Below are 26,018 nucleotides of genomic sequence, written 5' to 3' on the forward strand. Positions count from 1 at the left end.
CTGTGTGTATGCAGAATTCAGACACACTGGTGTGCTGCCCTCTGGCGGCCACACGAAGAACGCATGCAGTCCATGTGAGTTCCTCCAGCTCTGAGATGGTTGGGTCTGTGCTCTGGGATGCATTGGTTAGGGGTGAGCTACTGGGATGGTTTCTAGGCCTTCTCACCATGGGAGCTCAGTCTCTGTCCCCTTGGCCAAGTGGCCAGATGAGAGTGTCCAGGGAGAGCCTGGCACGTCTAGCTGTGAGGCTTTGGAAGTGAGTCCTGATGGGCTTCTCTAGACCTCTTACACAGAGTACTTCCTCGGCCACTAGGGAGCACTATGGATGGCTCACCTGTAAGCCCCTCTCCGTGGGCTCTGGGGCAGGCCTGGGGTGGGGAGCTGGGTGGGCGCAGCACAGGGGCAAAGGCGCTCCTCTGTTTGACAGCGGAGATCATGTTGACAGGCGAGAAGGAGAAGACGCTGGTGGTAGGGGCAGCAGCCGGGAGGGACATGGAGGAGGCAGCCGCCAGCGGGGGGCTAGAGGGCATGACTCCGGGTCGGGGCGGGGAGGGGCAGTTGCAGCAGGGAGGGTGGGAGGAGACACAACAGGGAGACAGCACCAGAGTGAGCACCAAGGCTGGGGTTCTGCACAGGGCAGTGGCCCCGATGGGCTCCTGACCACACTCCAGGCTCAGATCTCTCTGGGGAAGGTCCTGGGTCAGCCGGGGCCATCTTGGGGAGTTCTGAAGACTCTTACAGCTGAAGATGACAGGTCAGACCAGATAAAAACCAGACAGTAGAGAAAGCCCTGTCTCATGAGCTTCAGATGAGTAGGTTGAGATTTCTGCTGAAAACCATTGGGATTCTGAGGTGTAAAGATACATTTAAGGGCCCTGAGATGCCAAAGCTAGAATGAAAAATTCAAGGGTCATAAGAGCAGGGTGATTAGTCAGGGATGAAGTTTAGAGCACTTACAAGTTTCTGTTACAAAGCTTCTCTGTCAAGGATCATGGCTCACACAAGTATCCTAATTGGTCCACCAATATGCTCTCCTCCCCAATATCCCCTGCTAACGGTCTGTTTCTCTGCTTCCCATTCCCAGGATACTTCTTAGCTTAATGCTGTCTCTGTCATCTCTATTCTATACCATGAAGATTTATATCTCTCACGTCTAGCTGGTTAATTCTAAAGAAAAGCAGGGAAGTGACATTGTCAAAGCTTGCTGTTATCCAATTCTATTGCCACTCAGGGCTTCAGCTTGTCTTTCTGGGAATACCAAGAGAGCTTTTTGCATACAGGTTTTACCTGGAGGCTTTAGGTCTCACTCTAAATTTGATACAATGATGTCATCAACAACTTCCAAAAATGTCTTTAGCTCAGGGTCACTATCTCCTTTAAGATCAAATTTACTAGTAGCTGGTAAGGTCACAGAACCCTATGGAGCACTTGAAACCAATACTAGAAAATGTACCAGATCTCCCAAGGGCAGAGATGATTACCGCCATATTTCATAGCTTGGTCATAATGGACATGGTGGGGCATTCTAGGGTTGCTGATGGCTGATACAGAGGACTAAGTGAAGAGCCAGGCAGACCCTGGCTTCTGGCTGTGGCAGTTCTAGTATCATTTAGGAATGTTCTGGGAAATTCAATGGAGAAGATACCCCCTGCAGTTGTGTCACAAAGTATCCTTCCCTGAGCAGTGGATAGGGCCTGGGTTATATTATGAGTAGCAACTGGCCTCTAGATGAGTCCAGGGGTATCCTGGCTGATGCTAGACACGGAGCTTAGGCAGCTCCAGAACTCCTGTTCTTGCTGCATGGGGAGACCTCAGTTGGTTTGGCTTCTGTCCCTGGAGCAGCACCTTCCTCCACTGTTGGCTGCACTGTATGTGTAGGAGAAGGTCCAGTGCGGCGGGGGGGGGGGGGGGGGGGGGGGGAGTGGTGGTGGTGGTGGTGGAGATTCGAATCCTAGGAAAACCTGGGGAGAGGTTAGAAGGCCACTGTCCCAGAACCAAAGGGAAGCAAAACAGGAGGGCAGGGCAGGAGAGTCATTGGGAAGGACATGGCACGACTATCCCCTGTGTGGATGCTGGTTGAGATGTCTTTCCATGGATCTCCAGAAGGATATGCCAAGTTGAAACCCCTAGTCAGAAAGAACAGCACCCAGGATACAGGTCCCTGGGAAAGAAAGCCAGGCAAGTCTGTTTTCAACCAGACAGACAAGAGGACATGCGAAGGAGAAGAGAGTGACTTGTAGACACAACCTGCTCCTTCTTACACAGCTCTCACTAATTTTGGTCCCTACAGCATCCGAGGCTTTGAGGGACAAATTTCTTGTGAGAGTTTCTTGCCAGTAAGCAAGGGCAGAGCAATCTCCAAGCTCCGTGCTTTGTTCACTGTAGACACAGAACAAATGCCTGATAAGCTTCCTTTGGAATTTCAAAGTACCAGAGGGCCATTCAAAACACAAAGGTATCTTTGAATGTCCTCAACTCATGACCTCTAGAGGCCATCTTTTTCTTTTTTCAGTCATGGGGCTTGAACTCAGGGCCTGAGCACTGTCCCTGAGCTCTTCTGCTCAATGCTCACGCTCTACTACTTTGAGCCACAGCTCCATTTTTGGTTTTCTCGTGGTTAACTGGAGATAGGAGTCTTACAGCCTTTCCTGCCTGAGCTGGCTTTGAACTGTGATCCTCAGATCTCAACTTCCTGAGTAGTGCGGATTACAGGCATGAGCCCTCAGCACCCGACTACCTCTTCCTCATTCTGATCTGCCCCACCCCATGAAGCCAGAAGGACTCCACCCACAGAGGAAGCTGGACCTACCTAACTACACATTCCTCCTGAATTGAACGAATTCATTCTGTCTGCTTCTTCATGTACAACAGCCACGTCCATGGGGATGGAATCCATCCTCTTTTACTTTCAAAACCAAAGTGCAAAGAAGTAACTTGCTGAATAGGCAAGCTCCTGATTCCGAATGGGGGCCGATTCCCAACATAGGCCTGTGCACTCAGAACTTGCCCCAGAGCCTGACTCTCCTATTTGTTACAAGCAGCCAACCCCACCACCGCCCACCGGGCAGCGTCAGGCTGCTGGGGGCGCGCGGGGGGCCAGCAGGAGCCGTGCGTTTCCAGAGGTGCCCGGGAGGGGGCGCCAGCCTCCTTCCCAAATCCCAGCGGAAAAACCAAAAGGCGGCACCGGGTGTCCGCCCCGTTGCCCGCAATTAAAGCAGGCTTGGGGAGGGCGCACGGGCGAGAGGCGGGGTGTGAACTTGAAGTCGGCCTAGAAAGCTACAGGTGGTAGAAATCGTTTGGCCGCGGAACCAGGGGCTCCGTGAGTTCGGACGGCAGGGGCTGGTCCCATGGAGCGGGAACTTTGGGGCTTCCCATGGCAAGACCAGGGGGGCCCGAGACTGGCACTGGTGTCCCCCGTCCCCATGAGCCGGGTCCCGTTCTACCTCCCCAGGCCTCGGCTCTCCCTCCCCGCGGGCGGGCGGGGGACACTCACTAGCGAAGGGCGAGGTGGCGGTGGAGCCATTGAGGAAGCTAGGGGACCCGGGCACGCCAAGGCCGGCCACACCTGGGGTGCCGTAGCCGCCGATGCCAGCCCCAAGACCACTGCCATAGCTGCTCTGCTGCGAGCCGGGGCTGGGCGCGAACCCGCGGGGAGACGTGCTGCTGCAGCTGCGCGCGTAGCCTGCGGGAGACCGGAGGTCAGCGGAGAGGCGCTGGAAGAGCTGAGGTCCGTCCAGGCGCCCCTCGATTGCGAGGAGAGCAAGTGGGGCGGGGGAGGGAGGCGAGACGCACCAGGCTCGGGCCCCGGCGTGGCGTCCCCGACGGCGATGGCCAGCGGGCTGCTGAAGGCGTTGAGGCCCACGACGGCGGGGTGCGGGTGGTTGGGCGCCAGGGGTCCGAGCGGCGCGGGCGCGCGGGGGGCGCTGTACAGAGCCTCGGCCACGTCGGCCGCGCGCTTCAGGAGGAGCTCCTGCGGAGACAGAGCAGGGCGGGGCAGGGACCGCCGCGGGCACGGGGGGGGGGGGGGGCGGAGTGGGGGGGGAGCGGGACGGCGCGGGGCGCAGCCGGCCTCATACCTGGTTACTGCTGGGCATTCCGTACAGGGCCTCCGCCAGGTCGGCCGCCCGCTTCAGCAGCACTTCCTGAGGACGGAGGAGGAGACAGAGACGGAGGAGGGACGGGCCGCCCCGGGGGAGCCCCTCCTCGCCGCCGTGACCCTCCCGACACCCTCACTCCCCATCCCACCCCTCTGGAGTACCTTGGGCAGCCTCTCCGGGTCTCCGGGGTGTCTGGGAATGACTTTCTGCAGCCTCTGGAATCCGTAATCAATGGTGGGTTCATTCAGGGCTGGGGAGAGAGGAGGGGGGTTGGAGGGCACGCGGGCGACATCAAAGGCATGCAAGCTACCAATCCCCAAAGTTCCCTGCAGGCCTCCCTGTGGGTGGCCTAAGTCCTTGTTTGGTCTTTCACGCAGCAAGTATTTGCCCAACTAGACTCTGTGCCAGGTTCTCAGAACACATGCATTGTACGATCCTACTAGAGTTGAGGGGTGGGGAGGAAACTGAGGCCAGGAGTAGCGCACATCTGTAATTCCAGCACCTGAGAGGTAGAGACAAGGCAATCGTGATTTCACAGCCTGGATTATGACAGGACACCCTGTCTCTTACACCGCACTTACCCCAAAGATTTTCAAGCTTGTTTATTTTCTAGGGACAGAACCCTAAGGAGAATTTCCTATCTGCATTTGGTCACATCACATTATTATTGTTGTTGTTCTATTGATAGCTGGGTGCTGGTGGCTCACTCCTGTAATCCTCGCCAATTAGGAAGCTGAGATCTGAGGATGGCAATTCAAAACCTGCTCAGGCAGGAAAGTTCGTAAGACTCCAGTTAGCCAGAAAAATGCTGGAAGTGGAGCTGTGGCTCAAGCGGTAGAGTTCTTGTCAACCTTATACAATAAAGGTGTGGTACACACCTACTTACTCTTTTTCAAGCCTTAATACTAGCAGACACAGACACACACACGTTCCATTTATTATGGTTCAGAGGTACTGTCCACACTGCCTGACCACTAGAGGCACACACCCCTTGCACCTAGGGATGGACCACCACCTAAGGGCTTAACTGCCACTTAGGGCTGGAGGATGCAGCAGACTGGAATGGCTCCTCGGCCCTTCTGCCTCTCCAGGCCTTGTTCCTCCTCTTCCATCCTAATCCAGTCCCTCCTTCCCCACCTACCAGTCCTAAAGCTCTCCTTCCTCCTTTTCCAACTCCAGATGTAGTGAATCTCCTTGAGTTGTCCAAATAGCATAAAGCCCTCCCTTCCTAAGTTTTACATAGGTCAATCCTTCTCTCACGACCCTCTTTCCTTTCTGCCATCTATCCACACACTCTATGGCCAAGCATAGACCTCAGCTCCCTGAGGGTTAAGTAGAGCCTCACTAATCTACCTGTGAAAGGGGTGGTGTGACATGGAGAAGCCAGGGGCTTGGCCTAGAGGAATCTACCACATATCTCATGTCTTTGCATGGGTGTTGTGGAAGAGTGTGTGTGTATGTGTGTGCGCGTGTGCAGATGTGAGCTCCTCAGCAGCTAGGAAAAGGATGGTGCCTAGGCTACGGGCAGGCGTGGCTTGGGGGCGTGGCCTCCGTCGGGGCGTGGCCTGGGTATGGGGCGTGGCCACATGGTAGACTGCACTTTTGGAACAGTTTGGAGGCACTACAGGATTCCTTACCTGTGTAGACAAAGCGGCCAGGGGCTCCCTTGCAAAATTGCTTGGACTTGTAGGAGAGGGTCACCTCCACTACCCCGGGGATGTGTCGCGGGGGTGTCTGCACCCGGATGGCGTGGGGCGTGATGAGCTGCGAGGGGAGAGGGGAGGCCTGCAGGTCCCGTCCCGTGGGAAGGGCCCAGCCCCGAGGCCCGGAGGGAGACTGGCGGGGGTGGCCCACCTCGCTCCACACGAGCACGTTTCCGAACACGACCTGCAACCCGTCGAAGAAGTTGTCGCCGATGACAATCACAGTGGCGCCTCCCGTAGTCCAGCCCTCCCCGGGGCTGATGGCCTTGATGCAGGGGGTGGCAGCTGGGAGGCAGGAGAGGACCCAGGTCAGGGGACCGCGCCAAGGTGGGGACTGGGGACTCGCCAGGGCTGGGCTGGAGGGCCTGACCTTCAGAAGGATCCAGGCGGCGTGCCCTGCGGCCATGCTTGGAGTTGTTATGCACAAACATGTTGTCAGACACAGCCAGCACGTGTCCATCCACGCTCACAGTCGTGGACACCACAACCTGTGTGGAGAGCCAAGGTCAGTTTGGAAAGGGCCTGGGGTGGGAAAGTGGCAACCTGAGGGTGTCAGGATGCTGGAATTCAGGGTCCCTGGGTGGGGAGAGGGGGCTGGTGAAATCAGGGCCAGCTAGATCAGGTGACCCCCAGATGAAATGCCTCCTAGGAGTTAGACACATTCAAAGGGATGAGAAAACAAACCAAAACAGAAACAAAAAATAACCCTGGCTCCTTGGGCAGAGGGTTTCTTGTCCTGGCACAAAACCTCCCAGGCCCTACCCATAGTGCATGTGCACACAGGGAGCTCTCCAACCCATCAGCAGGAGCCTCCACCCTGCTCAGGAGAGGAAACTGGGGCTGCCTTCTCCCACTATCCCCCTGTGTTGGGAGGTGTGTGTGTGTGTGTGTGTGTGTGTGTATGCTGGGGATGTGCTAGGGGCAGCTGTTCTGTGCTTCACACTATGCAAATTACCTGGGTCGTTAATCATGTAAAAATGTCACAATTAGCATCTTCTTAAGTGGGACTTTAATGAAGCCTCCCTTTGGCAGCCAGCTTAAGTTGAGATGGAGCTGCCCCACCCCCAGCAGGCACCAGGCCCTGGATGGCACAGGGCTGGGCAGAGACCTGCCTTGGCAGAGCCACAATCTGCTCTCCCCCTCTTATCAGGCACAGATGGGTTTGCCAATGGAGCCTCTTCCCCAAACCCACCTGGAAGCGACGCATGTCTCTGGGATTCCCTGCGTTCTTCAAGCAGTTCTGGTTGCATTTGAGGAAGAATTTGAGGAAGAACCTGAAACAGCAAGGTTGGTGGGTTTGAGAATCTGTGGGTTCTAGACACAAATGTAAGTGCCCCTTTCTGGCAGGGTGATTTCCCTGCCCCCCACACTGCACAGGTGCATGCCCCTTATTAGCCATATACATGGAATGCCTGATGCAGGCTAGACTGTTCATAAGAACTTTCTCACTCCATAGAATATCTCCCAGACACACTGGGAGCAGCCCACCTGGTGTATATAGTGTGCTTACCACACTCATTCAACACATACTCATCACAAAAAGGATGCCCAGTATACACTTGTAAATTCAACAACACAAGCCATCCCCACCACACATCTGATGATACTCTACATACAACATGCATTTATGACACCTACCCAATGTAAACGTAACACAATGTAGACCAGCTCCCATCGGTACCCATCGCACACAGAGCATCAGTCACAGAGCATTCCTCTCTCCCAGAGAATGCTCATTCCATTACCCACATGTGTATGCCATTTACACAGCATGGTCATATAGTCTTACAAGAGATAGCCATTACACGGGTGTGGCACGGGGGTTCTGTATCTATGGCTTAACTCATCACACAGATGTTAATCTAACCATTGTGAGTGTATACCCACCAAGCAGAGTGTACACATACCCTACAGAGGCTGTGCACAGGAAGGATATGGCATATACATTAGTATGCATTTTGTTATATACGAGTATCCAAAACACAGTCATTGCACACCCCATGTAGATGAGAGCCCTCTTGCATACATTCTGTGCTCCTGTATACATTCACAACCTTATCATACACAGCACATACCCGCCACACACTGAACAGAGTGATACCAATGACTGTATTCTTCTTCACATACCATATTGGGGAAAAGCCCAGGATAGGTTGTGATGAAGCCACCTGATGTACAAGTACACAAGCACTTGGTCTTCCAGTCCAGGAAGATAATCACCAACAGTTTCCAGTGGTTATATACTTAGTCAACTCAAATCATTGTCAATGTTTGCCTTAGCCTTTATGTGACTCTGTGAGCATCTGGGTGAATGCCCTTTACAATTGTAGAGGGCAAGGCCAAAATCTGTGGCTGGTCATGGCATGTGGCACAGGCTCCAGGGCCACTATGTGGGCTTCCATAGTCCCATAAGCTTTCTTATCTCTGGAGAGAGGGGGGGGAGGGAGAGAGAGAGAGAATCCTGGGGATTGAACTCAGGGTCTGGGCACTATTCCTGAGTTTTTGTGCTCAAGGCCAGCTCTCTACCACTTTGAGCCACAGCTTCATATCTTGCTTTTTTGTGGTTAATTGGAGATAAGAGTCTCATGGACTTTCCTGCCTGGGCTGGCTTCAAACCATGATCCTCAGATCTCAAGCTCCTGAGGAGTTAGAATTATAGGTGTGAAGCCACCAGCACCAAATATATATAGAAGCATATTTATAGTAAACAATGGGCAAGTTCTAAAACCAGAGGGAGAACTTTAAGTCCTATATGTAATAGCTATGCCTGTGTTATTTGTACACTCACCCTTGAACATCCATTTAATTTACTAGAGTTACTGCCAAAGTCTGCCAACACAAACTTCCTGTTCAGAGGAAGCTTTGGTAAGCTTGGTCCTCAAAGGGAGCTCCTCCAGTAGTGGAAAGGATTGGGTACCAGCCATGGAACAGAGCTGTCTCTAGAGCAGCCACTAATGAGACGCTGGTGGCAGCCACTTCCTTGGAGGTATACCTTCCCTCCCCCACCTCACCCAGGGCCCTGTCTCTGCCCACTGTAGACATTGTGCAGACTGTCACCTGTCAGATTCAGCCCTCCTAGCTGGTACCCCTTTGAAGGCCCTTTTATTTTGTTTTCCGCACAGATAGCACATTAGCACATCTTTGTATCTAGTGGTAATCTCATAGGAAACACTTACATCTCAACCAGATACCCACAAAGCCCGCCAGCGTACAGAAAAGTTAAGTGACTTGTGTGCAGTAAAGAGTGGGTGCTGTCCCTCAGATTTTTTTTTTTTTTGCTCAAAGCCAGTGCTCCACCATTTGAGCCACAGTGCTCATGGACTTTCCTGCTCAGGCTGGCTTTTAACTGCGAGCCTTAGATCTCAGCCTCCTAAATAGCTAGGATTACAGGCATCAGCCACTGGCACCCAGCTTTGCTGGCTATATTTTAAAAGGAGTCTTTGGGGCTGGGAGTTTAGCCTAGTGGTAGAGTGCTTGCCTAGCATGCACGGGGACCCGATTCTATTCCTCGGTACCACATACATAGAAAAAAAGTCAGAAATGGTGCTGTGGCTCAAGTGATAGAGCTCTAGCCTTGAGAAAGCCCGAGGATAGTGCCTAGGCCCTGAGTTCAAGGCCCAGGACTGGCAAAAAAAAAGGAGTCTGTGGCATTTTCTCTCCAGGGTTACCTTGAACAGCCAATTTTGTTGAGTGTGTGAGTGTGTGTCAGTATTTGGGCTTGAACTCAGGGATTTGCACTCTTGTGTGACTTTTTTGCTCAAAGTTGGTGCTCTACCAGTTTAGCCAGACATGCATTTCTGATATTTTGCTGGTTCACTGGAGATAAGAGTCTCTTGGAGCTGCCTGCCCAGCCTGACTTAGAATTGGGATCCTCAGTTCTGTTTCCTAAGTAATTAGAAATATAATTGTGAGCCACTGGCATCCATTAATTTGTTTTTCTGGTTCTGAAACTTGAACTCAGGACCTAGGAAATGTTAAGTTGCTCAAGGCTAGTGCTCTACCACTTGAGTCACAGTTCCACTAAGGAATTCTTTTACTGGAGTTGATTAATTGGTGATAAGAGTGTCATGGACTTTCCTGCCTGAGCTGGCTTTGAACCATAATCCTCAGGTCTCAGCCTCCTGAGTAGGTAGGATTACAGGCATGAGTCACTGGTACCCAGCTTTTTCTTTCCCCCAGTAACAACAGCTTAAATGAAATTAAAGAGAGCCTCCTCATCAATGGAATATTCCTTGCCAAAGCAAATTCTGGGCTGAATATGACTCAAGGGCAAATACGAGACTCACACGGAGCCTCTTAGGGATGCCAGCACTGCATGAGGAATAGGCCCTCAGCTCATTGCTTTAAGCAATAAGCAGCAGATGGAAAACGTGGAGGCAATGACAGGAGCTCACCACTGAACTCAGGGCTTGCCGAGGGTGGAGAGCTGCGTGAGGATGAGCTGTTCTTCTGAAGCCAGTGCTCAGGGATTGCACAGTGGGGTGGTGTGGGCCTGGATCCCGGCATTCCTCAGCTGCCGTGAGGCTTGCCAGTTGAAGAGCTTACAGCTGAGTAACTCTCTACCTGAAAATTACTCCCAATGGGAAGAAAATCCCTTCTAGCAGCAGCCCACAGCTAATGACACACTGACGTCACATAGGACTGATAACTGGGCCATCCACATTCTACACCACCCCATGGGACTGACAAGCTAGACCTTCCTCTCAAGTGCGCTCTCTCTCTCTCTCTCTCTCTCTCTCTCTCTCTCTCTCTCTCTCTCTCTCTCTCTCTTCTCTCTCCCTGCCCCAAAGCAGGCCTCCCTCACACCTTTTCTCCCAAGACTCATCTTCCAATAACCCACTTTCACAAGAATCCCCATCTCAGGCCTTCTAGGAATCCCAGAGTCAGAAATCCAGTTACACAGCTAAAACTTATCACTTATATTTTCCTCCCTGGCTCTCTGAGAGATACTTAGGGCTGAAATTGCAACCCCCCCCCCCCTTCCAGAGAGAAAATTGTTAGGAACAGGAAGAGTTGGATTGAGTTTTCCCCTACAGAATTCTCAGAACTCACAGCTCTAGATTTCAGTGTTTTATAATTATACCAGAACGATCTCCATTGGCCACATGCAGCTGTTGAAATGTAGTGACAGAGGACCTAATTTTTTGTTTGTTTTTGGTGGGTCAGTTGGTTGTGGAGTTTGAAACTCCGGGCCTGGGCATTGTTCCTGAGCTTTTTGGCTCAAGGCTAGCATTCTACCACTTGAGACACAGCTCCACTTCTTGCTTTTTTGGTGGTTAACTGGAGATAAGAGTGTCACGAAACCTTAGTAACCAGGTTGGCTTCAAACTGTAATCCACAGATTTTAGGATTACAGACATCAGCCACCAATACCCACCTAAGGACCTACCTGTTAAATTTTTCATGTGTGTATTGTGTGTATGTGCATTTGTCTGTACATGCCAATCCTGGGGCTTGAACTCAGGAACTGGGCACTAGTTCTTGTTCTGCTATAACTCTACCACTTGAGCCACATCTCCACTTCTTTTTTTTTTTTTTTTTTTGCCAGTCCTGGGCTTGAGCTCAGAGCCTGAGCACTGTCCTTGGGCTTTCCTCAAGGCTAGTGTTTTGCCCTAAGCCACTGCACCACTTCTGCCTTTTTCTATGTATGTGGCACCCAGGAATCGAACCTGGGTCTTCATGCATGCTAGACAGGCACTCTACCACTAGGCCAAACTACCAGCCCCTCCACTTCTAACTTTTTGCTATTTAATTAGAAAATAAGAGTTGGTGGCATATGCTTATAAATCCTAGCTACTTTGGAGGCTGAGATCTGAGAATTGTGGTTCAAAGCCAGCTGGGGACGGACGTGGTGGCTCATGCCGGTAATCCTAGCTACTCAGGAGGCTGAGATCTGAGGATCAAAGTTCAAAGTCAGCCTGCGCACAAAAGGACCTGAGACTCTTATCTCCAATTAATCACTAGAAAATGGGAAGTGGGGCTTGGCTCAAGGGTAGGTGGTAGCCCTGAGCTGAAGAGCATAGGGCTGAGTTCAAGCCCTATGACCCACAAAAAAAAAAAAAAAAAAAAGCCAGCTGGAGCAGGAAAGGCCACCAGACTCTTAGCTCCAATTAGTCCAATTAACCAGGAAAGAAAAAAACCCCAGAAAAACAAAAAACAAGTGGCGCTGTGGCTCAAAGTGATAGAGCACTAGCGTAGAGAAAAAAGCTCAGGACAGCTCCCAGGTCTTGAGTTCAAGCCCCATAACTGACCTGCCCGCCCCCCCTCGCACACAAAAAGTTCCACTGACATTTCTGCCTGGGCTGGCTTTGAACCACAATCCTCAGATCTCAGCTTCTTGAGGAGCTAAGACTATAGGTGTGAGCTCTGATGTTCATCGTTTAGATGATCACAGGTGGCTTATGGCTACAGTGTTGGACATTGCAGATGTACAGAGGAAATAGAGCCAGCGGATGTGTGAACGGGGCAGGGGTTCATCACATCGGCTGCATCCTGCAAATGCCTTGGGAAAAGAAGGCAGATTAGGAGCAGAGAAGAAATTAAATTTATACACATAGATGTACATATTCCAAGACCAAAGTTGGCACTGCTTCCTGCGATGGAGCATGGGGGCAGTGGCCTCTTTGAACTTTTACCCTGAAAAATTTGCTACTGAGTGTCAGAAGAAGCAGAACAGCGCCCAAGGTAGAACGATCTCCAGTGTTTTCCTTGTCTGCTGCCCTCCACCCCCACTCAGGAACAGGATACAGATGCTGGGCCATGCATTCCTTCACTCTTCTATACACCTATTTTTTTTTTTTTTTTTTGCCAGTCCTGGGCTTGAGCTCAGGGCCTGAGCACTGTCCTTGGATTTTCTCAAGGCTAGAGCTCTACCACTTGAGCCTCAGCACCACCTCTGGCTTTTTTCTATGTATGTGGTACCGAGGAATCGAACCCGGGTCTTCATGCATGCAAGGCAAGCACTTTAACCACTAGGCCAAACTCCCGGCCTATACACCTATTTTTGAAGGCTGATTAAACCCTTTCCATGTGTCATACATGGGGGAATCTAGATGTAAACAACAGCTTACAGAATTTAGGTGCCAAAAGGAAGCCCAAAGGAAGAAGCAGTGGTACGAGGCAGGGTGCTACTGGCTCAAGCCTATAATCCAAGCTACTCAGGCAGCTGAGAAATAAGGACTGTGGTTTGAAGCCAACCTGAGCAGAAAAGTCTGTGAGAGTCTACAGCCATACCACCCTGAACGCGCCGGATCTCGTCTGATCTCGGAAGCTAAGCAGGGTCGGACCTGGTTAGTACTTGGATGGGAAAAGTCTGTGACACTCTAATCACCAATTAACAACAACAAAAAGCCAGAAGAGGTGTGGCTCAAATGGCAGAGCATGAGCTTTGAGCTGGAAAAAAAAAGTCCTAGTACCAACACAAATTTTAAATAAATAAATAAATAAATAAAAATAAAAGGTAGAGTGAAGAGTATGGCAGAATTGTTTGCCAAATGTTTCCTGTAGCAGCCACTTGTTTTGAGAGGCAAAACATTGGATCTTGAGCATCAGATCTTGGAGGCTCAAGAGAAGTAGGCAGGAATATGGTGATGACATGGACAGCACACTGTCCAGTGGAACCTGATAAGACTGGGGGGTGGGGGGCAGCTGTGAGCTGGGACCTTGGGGCCTGAGTTGTGTGGGCTGTAGAACCCATGGTAGTGAGACAGCCATCTGCACAGGGTCCTTCACTGACTATCACTTGCAATAGTTGATTTGCTTCCAGGGAAAAGCAGATAGCAAAAGACCTCTGCCCAGGAAGGGAAGGGGGACCAGAGGTGGCTGAAGTAGTTCAGACCCAAATGGAGGCTGCCTAAGCTGTTTCCAGGACTTGGTCTATGATAGCAGTCAAGACAGAGTGTCCCTGGGGGGATCACCACCTGCCTGGACTGGACCTGGCCTTTCTACCAGGATCCCCAACTAGGGTAGAGGTGGCTACAGCGCAGATGGGCTGGGGGACTATAAATAGCCAGGGGCGCATACATTAGCATGCCAATGCACCCGCACCCCATCCTCTATGCTAATGGCCCACCATGCGCCTGAACACCTTCTGTTCCCCTGCATGCATTTGCATGCACAATTAGCATAATCTTGTATAATTAATGAACAGCGTCAATTTTAGCTCCTAAGTAATTTGATTAACATGTTGATAGGGCACTTACCAGGCTCTCCAAACCTCAGGGCTGGGCATGGGGTCTGAGGAGAGGGGGAGAGGGGGTGGAGAGACTGCTCAAGGCCCCCTGGCTACCCCTGAAGAATGGCAGTTGACTCCAGTTTTCCCAAAGTGGGCCAGAGGGGAGAGGAGGGGAGGCAAGGAGAAGAGGCTGCTCTGGAGGCCTCTGAGCACTCCATGTGGAGTGGGGCACTGGCTAGAGTGCAGTGACTGAGGGGAACCTGAGCATGACACCCATTTGTGCCCATCGGGACACAGGCATGCATACACATCTGATGTCCCCCACGTCTGGGGAAGCATCTATGAATGCAAAATATTGGACTTCACAGGAAGAGCAGGAGGAAGGACATAGCAAAAGTGGAGGATAGACAGGCTGACAAAGTCACCCAGGAGGAAGGCGAGTTTGTGGGTGATTTGGGGTTGTGAAGGAACGAAGCTGTGTGTTCCTCAGTCCTCAGGGGGTGGAGAATTGGCTCCGAGGCCATAGACCTTGGCATCTCCTACTTAAGCAGGGTGGGATTGTCAAGGCCTGGCATCTTCTACACCAAGCAACCCAGAAGAGAGAGGACAGTGAGAAGGCCAAATACTGCCTCATCATACTCAATGTACCAGACATCCTAGGGCCCTCAGATGAGGTTCATGGCTTCTGTTCATCTCTGACTATGGTTAGCACCAGGGAGTTCTTGGCTCTAACTGAATGTTTTTGCCACTGTCTAGGCTCAGGTGCACTTAATTTCTAAGATAATCACTGGAGAAAAGGTGGTAGGGGATGGGTCAGAAATGATACTGTGGCAGACATTGCACTGGGCACTGTTCAAACTCATCACACTTGACTTCACAAGATGTAAAGGAAAGCTGTCACTGCAGTTGCAGACAGTTCATTCTCTCACCACTCCCTCCATCTACAAGAAGGGTCTCAGGCCTCTCCTCCTTCAATGTCCTCTGGGAACAATGTCCACAACTCTAGTCTTCCCTCAGCTACTCAAGCTCCCAGATTGGCCTCAGCTGCCCAAAGGTCTTTACATAAGTCCTTCCCCCATAGGGGTCCCTTGTCCTTGACTAGCATCTGGACTTATGACCCCAGGTCAAATGGGAGAATCTCTTGAATCCCTTCTCTTCCTCCTCCCAGAAGTGCTCTGGGCTCTGAGAAGGGACACAAAGGGAAAGGATGAGCAGGTGAGCAGGTGATTTGGGTGGCCCGAAGGAACCCTTGGTCCCACCTCAGTAGATTCTGGGACTTCAAAGGGAATTGCCAAACTGAGTGTGTATCTGGAAACGTTTTGTTGCAGCAGTTGTGAATCAAAAGGGCCCTCTGGAAGGGGCAACAAATGAAAAGCCATTAGCCTATAAGGGACTGAGAGCCAAGTTTGTCCCTAACATGGCAAACCACAGTTTACCTCGGCAGGTGGCTAGCATCTGACCTGTTTCAACAGTATCACTCAACAACGCCCACTGTGCAGCAGGCACAACTACACACCAGGGAGGAACTACAACTCCTGGGAGCTAGAGGAAGGGAGCTGTGGGCCTCAGATGAGTAGGAATCTTCCACCTCCATACCAGCTCTAGGGATATCCTGACCAATCAAGCAGATATTTAAAGCCACAGAGCAGCTAGGATGTCTGATAAGGTGGACACACAGGGTTTTTTAAGTTTAAATACAATTACAAATTTACTTTCTCAGTCACACTAGCTACGTTTCAAGTACCCAACTTCTATGCATGGTTGTTGAGCACCATAGTGGCCAATACAGAACTTTTTCATCATTGTAGAAAAATCTTCTTTGATAGGTAGTGGGGTTTTTCTTCGTTTTGGTGTTGTTTTCTTTGTGTTAGTACTAGGATATGAATTCAGGGCTTTGTGCTCTTGCTTTGCTTTATTCACTGCTAGCTAGTATTCTACTACTTGAGCCGTACCTTCACCTCCAGCTTTTTGCTGACTGATGATAAAAGTCTCTCCGAATTTGCAGACTGGGCTGGTTTCAGACTGTGTCCTCAGATCTCAACCTCCTGAGTAGTGTGATTACAGGTGTTGGCCACCTGTGTTTGGCTCCTGGTTCTGATCGTGTCAGACCACTTAAAGCACTCTTTACTTCCCCCTAGCCCATTATGTCATACGTATCATCTTAACTGATCTATGTCTGAGTTCACCAAAACTTTATTGCCCCCCCCCATAATTTTGAATGTAATTTTTACTGTAATGATGTTCTGTCTCTTTGGCTTCTCTATAAACTCTTGCTGGGAGGGGGTGAGGAGGGAGGGGAGAAAGAATTGTTTACATTTCTATTTTTTCTGAACATTTATCATGGTTTTTTTCCCTAGAGCAGGTGCTAACTGGATTCAGGGTGGGATTAGAGAATTCAAAATTACTGTGACAGGATGAAAACCACACCAAAAACAAACAGGAAAACCTATATGTTTAGTGGCAGAAGTAAAACAATCAGTGAACTTGAATATAGGCTCTGGGGAAGGAATGAAGGAACCTATGGGACGCCATGAAGAATACCAATATGTGCAAAATGGGAGTCTGAGAAGAGAAGGAAAGGAGGCAGGAAGAATGTTTGAAGAAATAATGGAGCTGACAAAACCTAGATACTTAAGGCCATATAGGATGAGGCTAACTAAAAGGACCTCCAGGATATGGGAAAAGAGCTATATAATGAGTGAATGTTGTTCTTAATGTACTGTTATTTCTCATCTTTTTTGCTGCCCCTTGGTTATTCTCATATTGTTACAGTATCCTACCTTGTTATCTGGTATATTGTATATACATTTATGTGTTTATTTGAAATAGGAAAGGGAAGGGGGAAAACAAGGAGAGGAGGTAGGGGGAGGGAAATGGGAACAAAAACATGAGAAGGGGTATAAATGTGTGTGAAATAATGCTCCTTCTATTTGGCGAATATAACTGTATCCCCTCTATTAATTACAATAAAATATATATGAGAAAAAAAAGAAATAATGGAGCTGAGGTGGGGGGAAGGAAACGGGGACAAAATCATGAGGAGTATCAATGTGCGAGAAGTAATGCATCTACTATAATTGTAACCCTCTATACATAATCCTGACAAGAAAGAAAGAAAGAAAGAAAGAAAGAAAGAAAGAAAGAAAGAAAGAAGCTGAGCACCCATGGCTCAGGCCTGTAACCTAGCTACTCAGGAGGCTGAGATCCAAGGGTTGCAATTAGAAGCTAACCAGAGCAGGTAAGTCCATGAAACTTCTCTTCAATTACCCACCAAAAAGCTGGAAGTGGAGAGCTGTAGCTCAAGTGGTAGAGTGCTAGCCTTGAGTTAAGAATTTCAGGGGCAATTCCCAAGTCCTGAGTTCAACCTCTAGTACTGGCACTGATGCATGCGTGTGCACACGCACACGCACGCGTGCGCGCGCGCGCGCACACACACACACAGAAACTGAATACAACAATAAGTATAATTTATAAAGATGTAAATTTATCAACAACTCCAGGGGAGACAGAATGGAACTATACTGGAGTATTGAAACTCCAGTATACTATTGAAATTAAGTTTCTATCATCTTAGCAAGAGTATTCTAAATTAAGATATTATGGGGCCAGGAGCTTGGCCTAGTGGTAGAGTGCTTGCCTAGCATGTACCAAGCCCTGGGTTTGATTCCTCAGTACCATATACACAGAAAAAGTTAAAGTGGTTCTATGGCTCAAGTGGTAGAGCACTAGCCTTGAGAAAGTCCCAGGACAGTGTCCAGGCCCTGAGTTCAAGCCCCAGTACTGGAAAAAAATAGAAGAATGAGAAAATATTTATCATGTAAAGCCTGACTTAATGGGAACTGGACAGGGCATAGTAATGTACAAAATAATTTTAAGACAAAAATTATTATGAGTCAAGCTCATGCTTGTAATCCTAACTACTCAAGACACTGAAATCTGAGAACTGTGGTTCAATGCCAGCCCAGACAGGAAAGTCAGGAAAATCTGTGAGATTCTTTTCTTTTTTTTTTTTTTTTGCCAGTCCTGGGGCTTGAACTCAGGGCCTGGGCACTGTCCTTGAGCACTTTTGCTCATGGTTAGGGCTCTGCCACTTGAGCTACAGTATCACTTCCGGCCTTTTCTGTATATATAGTACTGAGGAATCAATTCAGGGCTTCATCCACGCTAGGCAAGCACTCTACCACTAGGCCACACTCCCAGCCCTATGTGAGTCCACAAAAAGCTGCAAATAGAGCGGTGGCTCAGGTGGTAGAGCACTAGATCTGGGCATAAAAGCTCAGGGACAATACTCAGGACCAGAGTTCAAGCCCCAGGACCAGCCACAGGACTAGCCAAAAAAGTTATAAGAAAGCACAAACCTTTTTAATAATAAAAGTATCCATGTAACTAATGTATGATAATAAAAAATCACTTAGGAAATATTTAAAACATAAAAGTGTCACTCTATAGAAAGAGCTATAAACATGCACACCTAATATCACAGATACAAAGTACATGAGGCCAAAAAAAAAAAAAGAAACAGATACGTTAATAATAATAGTTGGTGTCTCTTATGACTTACTTTGAATAATGGATAGAACTGCTAGGCAGCAGACACGATAAACCTCTACATACATACTTACAGATCACGGTACACAAAGACAGAATAATAAACCTTCTCAAGTGTACATGGCATATTTTCTCCCATCCAAGGACTAACCAGCCTCTACCCCGCTTAGCTTTCAAGATCAAACAAGATCAGGCACGTTCAGGGTGGTATGGTGATAGACCATGGCACATTTTCTAGTATAGACCATATGTTAGGCCATTTTAAAAGTCTCAGTAATCTTTTCTGGGCATTGGTGCCTCACATCTGCAATCCTAGTAATTCTAGCTACTTAGGGGCTGAGATTTGAGGACTGTGCTTCAAAGCCAGCCTGGACAGGAAAGTCTAGTGAGATTCTTATCTCCAATTAATCAACAAACATTTACTTCCTTGAGAGAGCAAGGGAAGGGAGGACATTGTCCAAAAAGAAATGCCCTCTTTACCTGACTTACGTAACTGTAAACTCTCTGTACATCAACTTTATAATAACAATTTTAAAAAAATTTAAGACAGGCACCAATGGCCTGTAATCCTAGCTATTTCTGAAGCTGAGATCTGAGGATTGTGGTTTGAAAATAGCTGGGGCTAGAAAGTCTCTGACACTCTTATCTCAGGAAAAGCCAGAAATGGTGCTGTGGCTGAAGGGGTAAAGTGCTAGCCAGCATTGAGCACAAAGAGGCTCAGAGACACTGCCCAGGCCCTGAGTTCAAGCCCCAGGAAAAATAAATTACTTCCTCAGTCACAGTAGCTACATTTCAGGTGTCCAATTTCTATGCATGGCTATCAGCTACTATATTGGTCAATACAGAACATTCTCAAATCCTGATTACTTACATTTCTCTATTTTTTCTACCTGTTACCTTCTAATAGATATAACTATTATTATTCCCTGATTCCCCATTGAATACTTGGAAAATACTGTAAGACAAATATTTTTTGTCTGCATTGTTTACTATTTTATACGTAAAGCCTAGAACTTTGTACCTAGGGCCTGGTACTTAGCAACTGCTTAGTAAATGCATATTGAATAAATTAATGAGTAGAAACAAGCATGTGGCTTTTATTGAAAAAATTATTAAGCAACATTAAAGAAGAGCTACATAAATGGGAAGATAAACCATATTCATGAATAGGAAGATTCAGTAACATAGAGATGTAATTCTTCAAACTGATGTGTGATACATCGCAATATCTTAAAAACTCTTAAAAAGTGTGTGTGTGTGTGTGTGTGTGTGTGTGTGTGTGTGTTGAGGTGATACTTTGTAAGCAGATTCTAAAATTTATATGAAAACACAAAATGCCAAAGTATCCAATATTCTGAAAAAAAATATTCAGGGAAGCCAGACACTGGTGGCTCATCATTATAATCCAGGCTACTCAGCAGGTTGAGGTCTGAGGATCATAGTTCAAAGCAAGCTTGGGCAGGAAAGTCTGTGAGACTCTTATTTCCAAGTGATCACCAAAAAGCCAGAAACAGAGCTGTATCTCATGAAGTAGAGTGCTAGCCTTGAACAAAGAACTCAAGGACAGAGCCAAGCCCTGAGTTCAAGTCCCACACTGGCATGCGGGGAGAGAGTATATATATATTTTTTTTTCAGGGAAAGCAGATAACTTGCCCTATACTCCTTTCCTGTATATTATAAAGTTATCATGATTAAATGATATGATGCTAGCTCAGGGGTTATGAGATCAATCAAAGGAATAAATCCAGAGTCTGGAAGAAACCCACCAATAGAAGGAAACCAGCAAGGATATAGCTCCTACTACAACTCAGTGGGAAAGGATAAGCCATTTCATAAATGGTGCTGGTATAATTAGTGATTCATAAACAGAAGGTAATTACACTGATTCATTACTTCACACCAAACTCCCAAATTAGTTCCACACAGATTACAAGTTTAAATCTGGAAAAGAAAACTGTGAAGCCTTTGAGAGAAAACAGACAACAGTATATTCATGACCTCAGCAGAGGAAAAGATCTACTAAATAAAATGTGGAGTAAAATCCATGAGGGAAACAATGATAAATTCAGCAGCACTGTGACACTCACACTCTTCCTGAGGAAGGATCAGCGTGAGGAGCTGGATGGGTTCACCAAAGTCAATATCAAAACTCCCAAATGATTAGAAAAGAGAAATGGGCAAGAGATTTTAGTGTACTCTTGGAAGTAAAAGACATTCAATCTTGTTAGCAATCAGGAAAATGCAAATGAAGGCCATGACAAAATTCTCTGTATACCCACTAGACGGGTAAGCCATAGATGTGTGATAGTAGCAAGTGCTGGGGAAGTAAGCACACAACACAGGAACAGAGCCTACGGCAGGCAGTGTGTTTCTTAGTGCAAGCACATTGGAAAACAGTTTGACATTAACCTGTACAGTTGACATTGTGCATATAGTCCAGACCTGGTCATTCCAGTCTTTGTTTATATCCTAAACAAATACTTGTACCTTTTCTAATTAGGAGACACAAACAAGAACGTCTATGTCAGCTTTGCTTATTACAGCAAAATACATGTTGTAGCAAAACACAGCAACATAGGTAAGTCTTAGAAATGCAATACTGTACAGGTATAGCTGTACAATATGTCATATAGGGATCTTATACTCTGTGATTAAAAATAATATAATCTAATATAATAACACATATAATTACTTAATAAACTATACTAATAATATAAGTTAATTGTATGATAATTGCAAATAACTAGCTATATCATAATATAAATATATTGTAATTGTTTATCCTATGTAATAATTATAGTTACAACTATATATTAATTATATGGAATAATTATTATTTTGCCAGTATTGGGGCTTGAACTCAGAGCCCAGTGCTCTTGCTTGACTTTTTTGCTCATGTCTAGTACTCTACCATTTGAGCCATGCATCCAGTTTAATTATGTTTTTAGAAAAGCGAAGTCACACTGAACAGTCATTTCAGATAGTAGTATGAAATGTGACTACCACTTTCACTGGTGGTTTTAATATTCTTGATTTCAGCTCTCTTAATAAGTTCCCAGTTGAGGGCCGGGAGTTTGGCCTAGTGGTTAAAGTGCTTGCCTAGCATGCATGAAGACCCAGATTCGATTCCTCGGTACCACATACATAGAAAAAAGCCAGAAGTGGTGCTGAGGCTCAAGTGGTAGAGCTCTAGCCTTGAGAAAATCCAAGGACAGTGCTCAGGCCCTGAGCTCAAGTCCAGGACTGGCAAAAAAAAAAAAAAAAAAAAAGTTCCCAGTTGATGCTGACTGTCTATTTTGTGGTTTCTATTCTGTTTTATTTTTCTGTTGTATATATCATATGGAACCTAACAAATGGATCAGGTATTTGAATATAAATAATAAAATCATAAAAGTACTAGAAGAAACCAAAGGATAATAAAAATGTATCATAAATAAACTTATAAGGTTAAAAATATATAGGATTTTTTAAGGTCAGAGTACCTGAAAGATCGAGAGACTGAGTCTTTAACTCCCATTTCCAGCAGAAAATGTTTCTCTTCTCTATTTCTTCTTGTTTTTTTTTTTTTTTTTTTTTTTGCCAATTCCAGGGCTTGAACTCAGGGCCTGAGCATTGCCCTTGGGCTTTTCTCAAGGTTAGCTGCCTGCCACTTGAGCCACAGTACCACTTCCTGCTTTTTCTACATATGTGGTACCGGGGAATTGAACCCAGGTCTTCGTGCATGCTAGGCAAGCACTCTACCACTACCACTAGGCCAAACTCCCAGCCCCTATTTCTCCCTATTTTAACCTGTTACACTAAAAGAAAACCTTGCTAGAACTAAAAAATAAAATAAAATGGAGAAATTGGGCACATTTCATCATAAGCAACAATCAACCAGGAAAAAAAAAGTATGTGCAATTCAGTCAAAAGACTAACTTCTTTTATAGATACTTCTACAAATCACTAAGAAAATACAATCTTTTATGGAAGAATAAGCACAAGATATGAACTCAGTTCAGGGACAATGAAATACAAATAACCTTTAAACACACGGGAATGCTCTAACCTCACTCAGAATAATAGAAACAAAAGTCAGGGCAATACTATTTAGTTACACAATGGAAAGGGAAAACAACATGGTGCCCACTGCTTGTTGGAGTCATTTATCAAGTCTGAGCTCACTTGCTTTCATTTAAAAATATTTGCTCCTGGATAGACAGACAGACAGATATCATATATATATATACATATATATATGATCACTAATATATATAAGTATATATACGTTCATTACACATACTCCCTTTTCCCAGAGTTTGAACTTAGGACACCACTCTTGCTTGGCTCGTTTGGCTCGAACTCTACCACCTGAGCTATATCTCCAGCTTAGCTTCGTGCTGGTTAGTTGGAGATAGAGTTTCCAGGACTTTTCTACCTTGGCTGGCTTTGAAGGGTGATCCTCTCGATCTCAACTCCCTGAGTAGCTAGGATTACAAGAGTGAGCCGCTGTCACCCAACTTATACTCTTTCCTGAATGCCGACCATGTTATAATGCTTGATGTCTCAATACTGACGTAGATCAATAATTCTTCAAACCTTCTCGTCTCAATTCCTTGAACATCTTTTCTCCATTATCCTTACCCCCCCATTTCTCTTGGCCTCCAAATACCCATAAAGACAACCCTCCAAATATCCCACCTACAGGCAGCCCAGTCTCCAACCCCTTTACAACTTCCGGCTCAACCCCTGTGTAGATTCTCAACTCCAACAATTCTTTGGCTGCATAGAAATTATGTGTTTTTCTCTCACAGTCTCCCCTAAATTAGCTTCCCTTTTCTGTTCCCATTAGTAAATATTGCCATGCAAATGCTTTTCATTCTCTTACCCTCTCAGGTTCCCATAGTGCTTACTTGGCAAAGCCCTAAGTCTGGTGTCATGAGACCACCCACCTGTTGTACCTGCACTTGTGTAGTCCGATACAGTCAAAGAAAGTTCTTACTTGAAGGTATGACCACAAACCTCAAACAGGTTCTTAGTGTTGCTTGACGATCCTGTGGTGTCCCCCAGTTTATTCATCCTCCTGGACAGCTATTTTATGCCCCCCTCATCCTCCTCAATGACTGCCCTGCATTCTGAATTCACTGAGAAAACCAAGCACTCAGAGGAGGATGCCAACAAACTCCCACACTGGGTGTTTTAGCAACTTTCAAGTCCAGGTTTTCCATCTTCCCTGGCGTTTCTATGGATGAGTTGCCTGTGCTCCCAGCTAAAACCAGGGCATGTGACTGTGCTCTAGATCCCATTCATTAAGTCAACAGAAAAATGTTGCTTTTCCAATCTTCCCTTCCCTCTCTGTATCCTCAACCCCCTTCCTTACTGGGTGTTCCTTATCAGCCAAAGAACTAGCTATCTATTTTTTGTCTTGCCCTTACATTATATTCCAAATCCCTTCAAATCAGAGTATAAAATTGGAAAGAGGTCCCCCATGTGCTAAATTCTCTCCTGGACATCATCCTATCAGATCCCTGACCTTCTGTCTACAGAAATGCTTCTGCTGAGCTACTCTTCTCAGAGATATCCTCCACGGTGCTAAATCTAGTGGTCAGTTCTGCGTCTTCCTATCATATTCATGAGTGGTTGTCTGATGTAGTTGCCTGTTCCTCCATCTGGAAACATCTCCTATTTGGGGTTCGGAGGCTCAACAATGTTCTGATTTCCCACTTAATTACCTACAACTTTTGCTCATTTTCCTTTGCTGGTCCACATCTGTATCACCTCTAAACATTTGACACCCCGGGATTCTATTCTCAGACCTCCTCTCTTCTCTAGCAGCATTCATTCATTGGATGATCTTATTTCTTCAAATTTCTCTCTGTAGTCCATGGCAGCTTGAGCTATCATGTTCAAATATATCAGCATTGTCCTCAAAACTGCCCCATAAGGGTCTACATCCTTCAGAATAAAAGCCATAAAGTTCTTGTGATGGCCTAGAAGCATAAATACATCCTACAAGGCCTTGCACAGTGTGGCCTTTCTCCTACCCCATCGTTGCCTCTTTTCCATCAATGTCCCTGACTCCAGCAACTCTGCTGATTCCTAATTACATAAGACAGAGTCCTGCCTAGAAGATTCTTTTCCTAGCTATATATATGGCTTGGACCTTTACTTTCTCCAGGTCTCAGTTCAATAGCATCTTTTCAGTGAGGCCTTAAATGTTCTAAAAGTTCAACACTCCCATCCTAGGTGTTCCTTGTTCTTTTTTTTCTCCTCCCTTCCTTCATTTCTTCTTCTTTTCTTTCTTTTTCTCCCATTCCTTCTCTCCTCTATCTTATATGCTGGTACTGGGGTTTGAACTCAGTCTTTTGCACTTGCTTGACTTTTTTGCTCAGTGCTAGCACTCTACCACTTAAACTACAGCTCCACTTCTGGCTTTCTGGCAGCTCATTGGTAGTAAGAGTCTCAAGGACTTTCCTGCCCAAACTGGCCTTAAACCTCCATTCTCAGATCTTGGTTTCCTGAGTGGCTAGGATTACAAATGTGAAGCACTGGTGCTCAGCCTTCCTTCAGCTCTTTCTCAATGGCTTTTTCTCCTTAGTATTACTAACATGTAATATGGTAGGTCTGGTTCACTTTGTTAGTTTATGTTTATCTCTTCAAATTATAAACCTAGGAACACAAGGCTTTTTGTCTATATTGGACACTGTTTAAATTCATGGAAGTGACCTTAGCACAGAATAGACATTCAAAAGTTATTGGACAGCCAAGTGCTGGTGGCTCATGCCTGTAATCCTATTCAGGAGGCTAAGATATGAGGATCACAGTTCAAAGCCAGCCAAGACACTAAAGTCTATGAGACTCTTATCTCCAGTTAACCACCAGAAAACTGGAAGTGGCACTGTGGATCAAGCGGTGAAATGTTAGCCTTGAGCTGAAGAGCTCAGGGACAGCATCCAAGTCTAGAGTTCAAGCCCATGACCAACCAAAAAAAAGAAAAAAGAAAAGAAAAAAAGATAAAGTTATTGGACAAATACACAAAATACTTCAATGGCCAAGGCCTGGGGAAGCAAGATAGATAGATAGATAGATAGATAGATAGATAGATAGATAGATAGATTGATTGATAGATAGATAGACAGACAGATAGATAGACAGAAAGATAGATATCCTTCATAGAGGGAAAATTGGTACTATCAATATGGCAAATGCAGGTATCCTTTGGCCTAACAATTCTCCTTTTAACAATATCCTTCCTATAAATTTACACAGTTGTAAAGTGATACATGGATAAAGTAAGTCACAATAGCACTTTTCTTCATTCCAGAAAACAGCCTAAACACCCAACAATAGCAGAGCAGTTAAAGAAATGGTGGTGTAGTTATAATCTTCTACAATAACAAAAGAAATAAGGATACTTCTGTGCCCTGATACCAGCTTTCAGACATGTTTTTCAGTAAGAAAGAATAGAGTGAAGAATGTGTTTAGGATGCAAGAATAAAGGGAAAGATACACAAATAA

General features: G+C 46.6%; 1 protein-coding gene across 1 annotated transcript in view; it reads right to left on the bottom strand.

Moving 5' to 3' along the window:
- Ebf4 (EBF transcription factor 4) overlaps positions 1 to 26,018 on the bottom strand; it is a 43,512-nt gene that overhangs the window by 1,706 nt on the left and 15,788 nt on the right. Inside the window, exons 7-15 of the mRNA XM_090352801.1 lie at positions 6,993 to 7,074; positions 6,171 to 6,288; positions 5,952 to 6,085; positions 5,735 to 5,861; positions 4,259 to 4,347; positions 4,077 to 4,142; positions 3,793 to 3,970; positions 3,494 to 3,682; positions 335 to 532 (exon numbers count right to left, since the gene is read on the bottom strand). Coding sequence (XP_090208927.1) covers positions 335 to 532; positions 3,494 to 3,682; positions 3,793 to 3,970; positions 4,077 to 4,142; positions 4,259 to 4,347; positions 5,735 to 5,861; positions 5,952 to 6,085; positions 6,171 to 6,288; positions 6,993 to 7,074 — 1,181 coding nt within the window. The remainder of the gene's footprint in view (positions 1 to 334; positions 533 to 3,493; positions 3,683 to 3,792; positions 3,971 to 4,076; positions 4,143 to 4,258; positions 4,348 to 5,734; positions 5,862 to 5,951; positions 6,086 to 6,170; positions 6,289 to 6,992; positions 7,075 to 26,018) is intronic.

Source organism: Megascapheus bottae, chromosome 18 (assembly GCF_031878675.1).
Source record: "Megascapheus bottae isolate mThoBot1 chromosome 18, mThoBot2.hap1, whole genome shotgun sequence".
NCBI classification, from domain to species: Eukaryota; Metazoa; Chordata; class Mammalia; order Rodentia; family Geomyidae; genus Megascapheus; species Megascapheus bottae.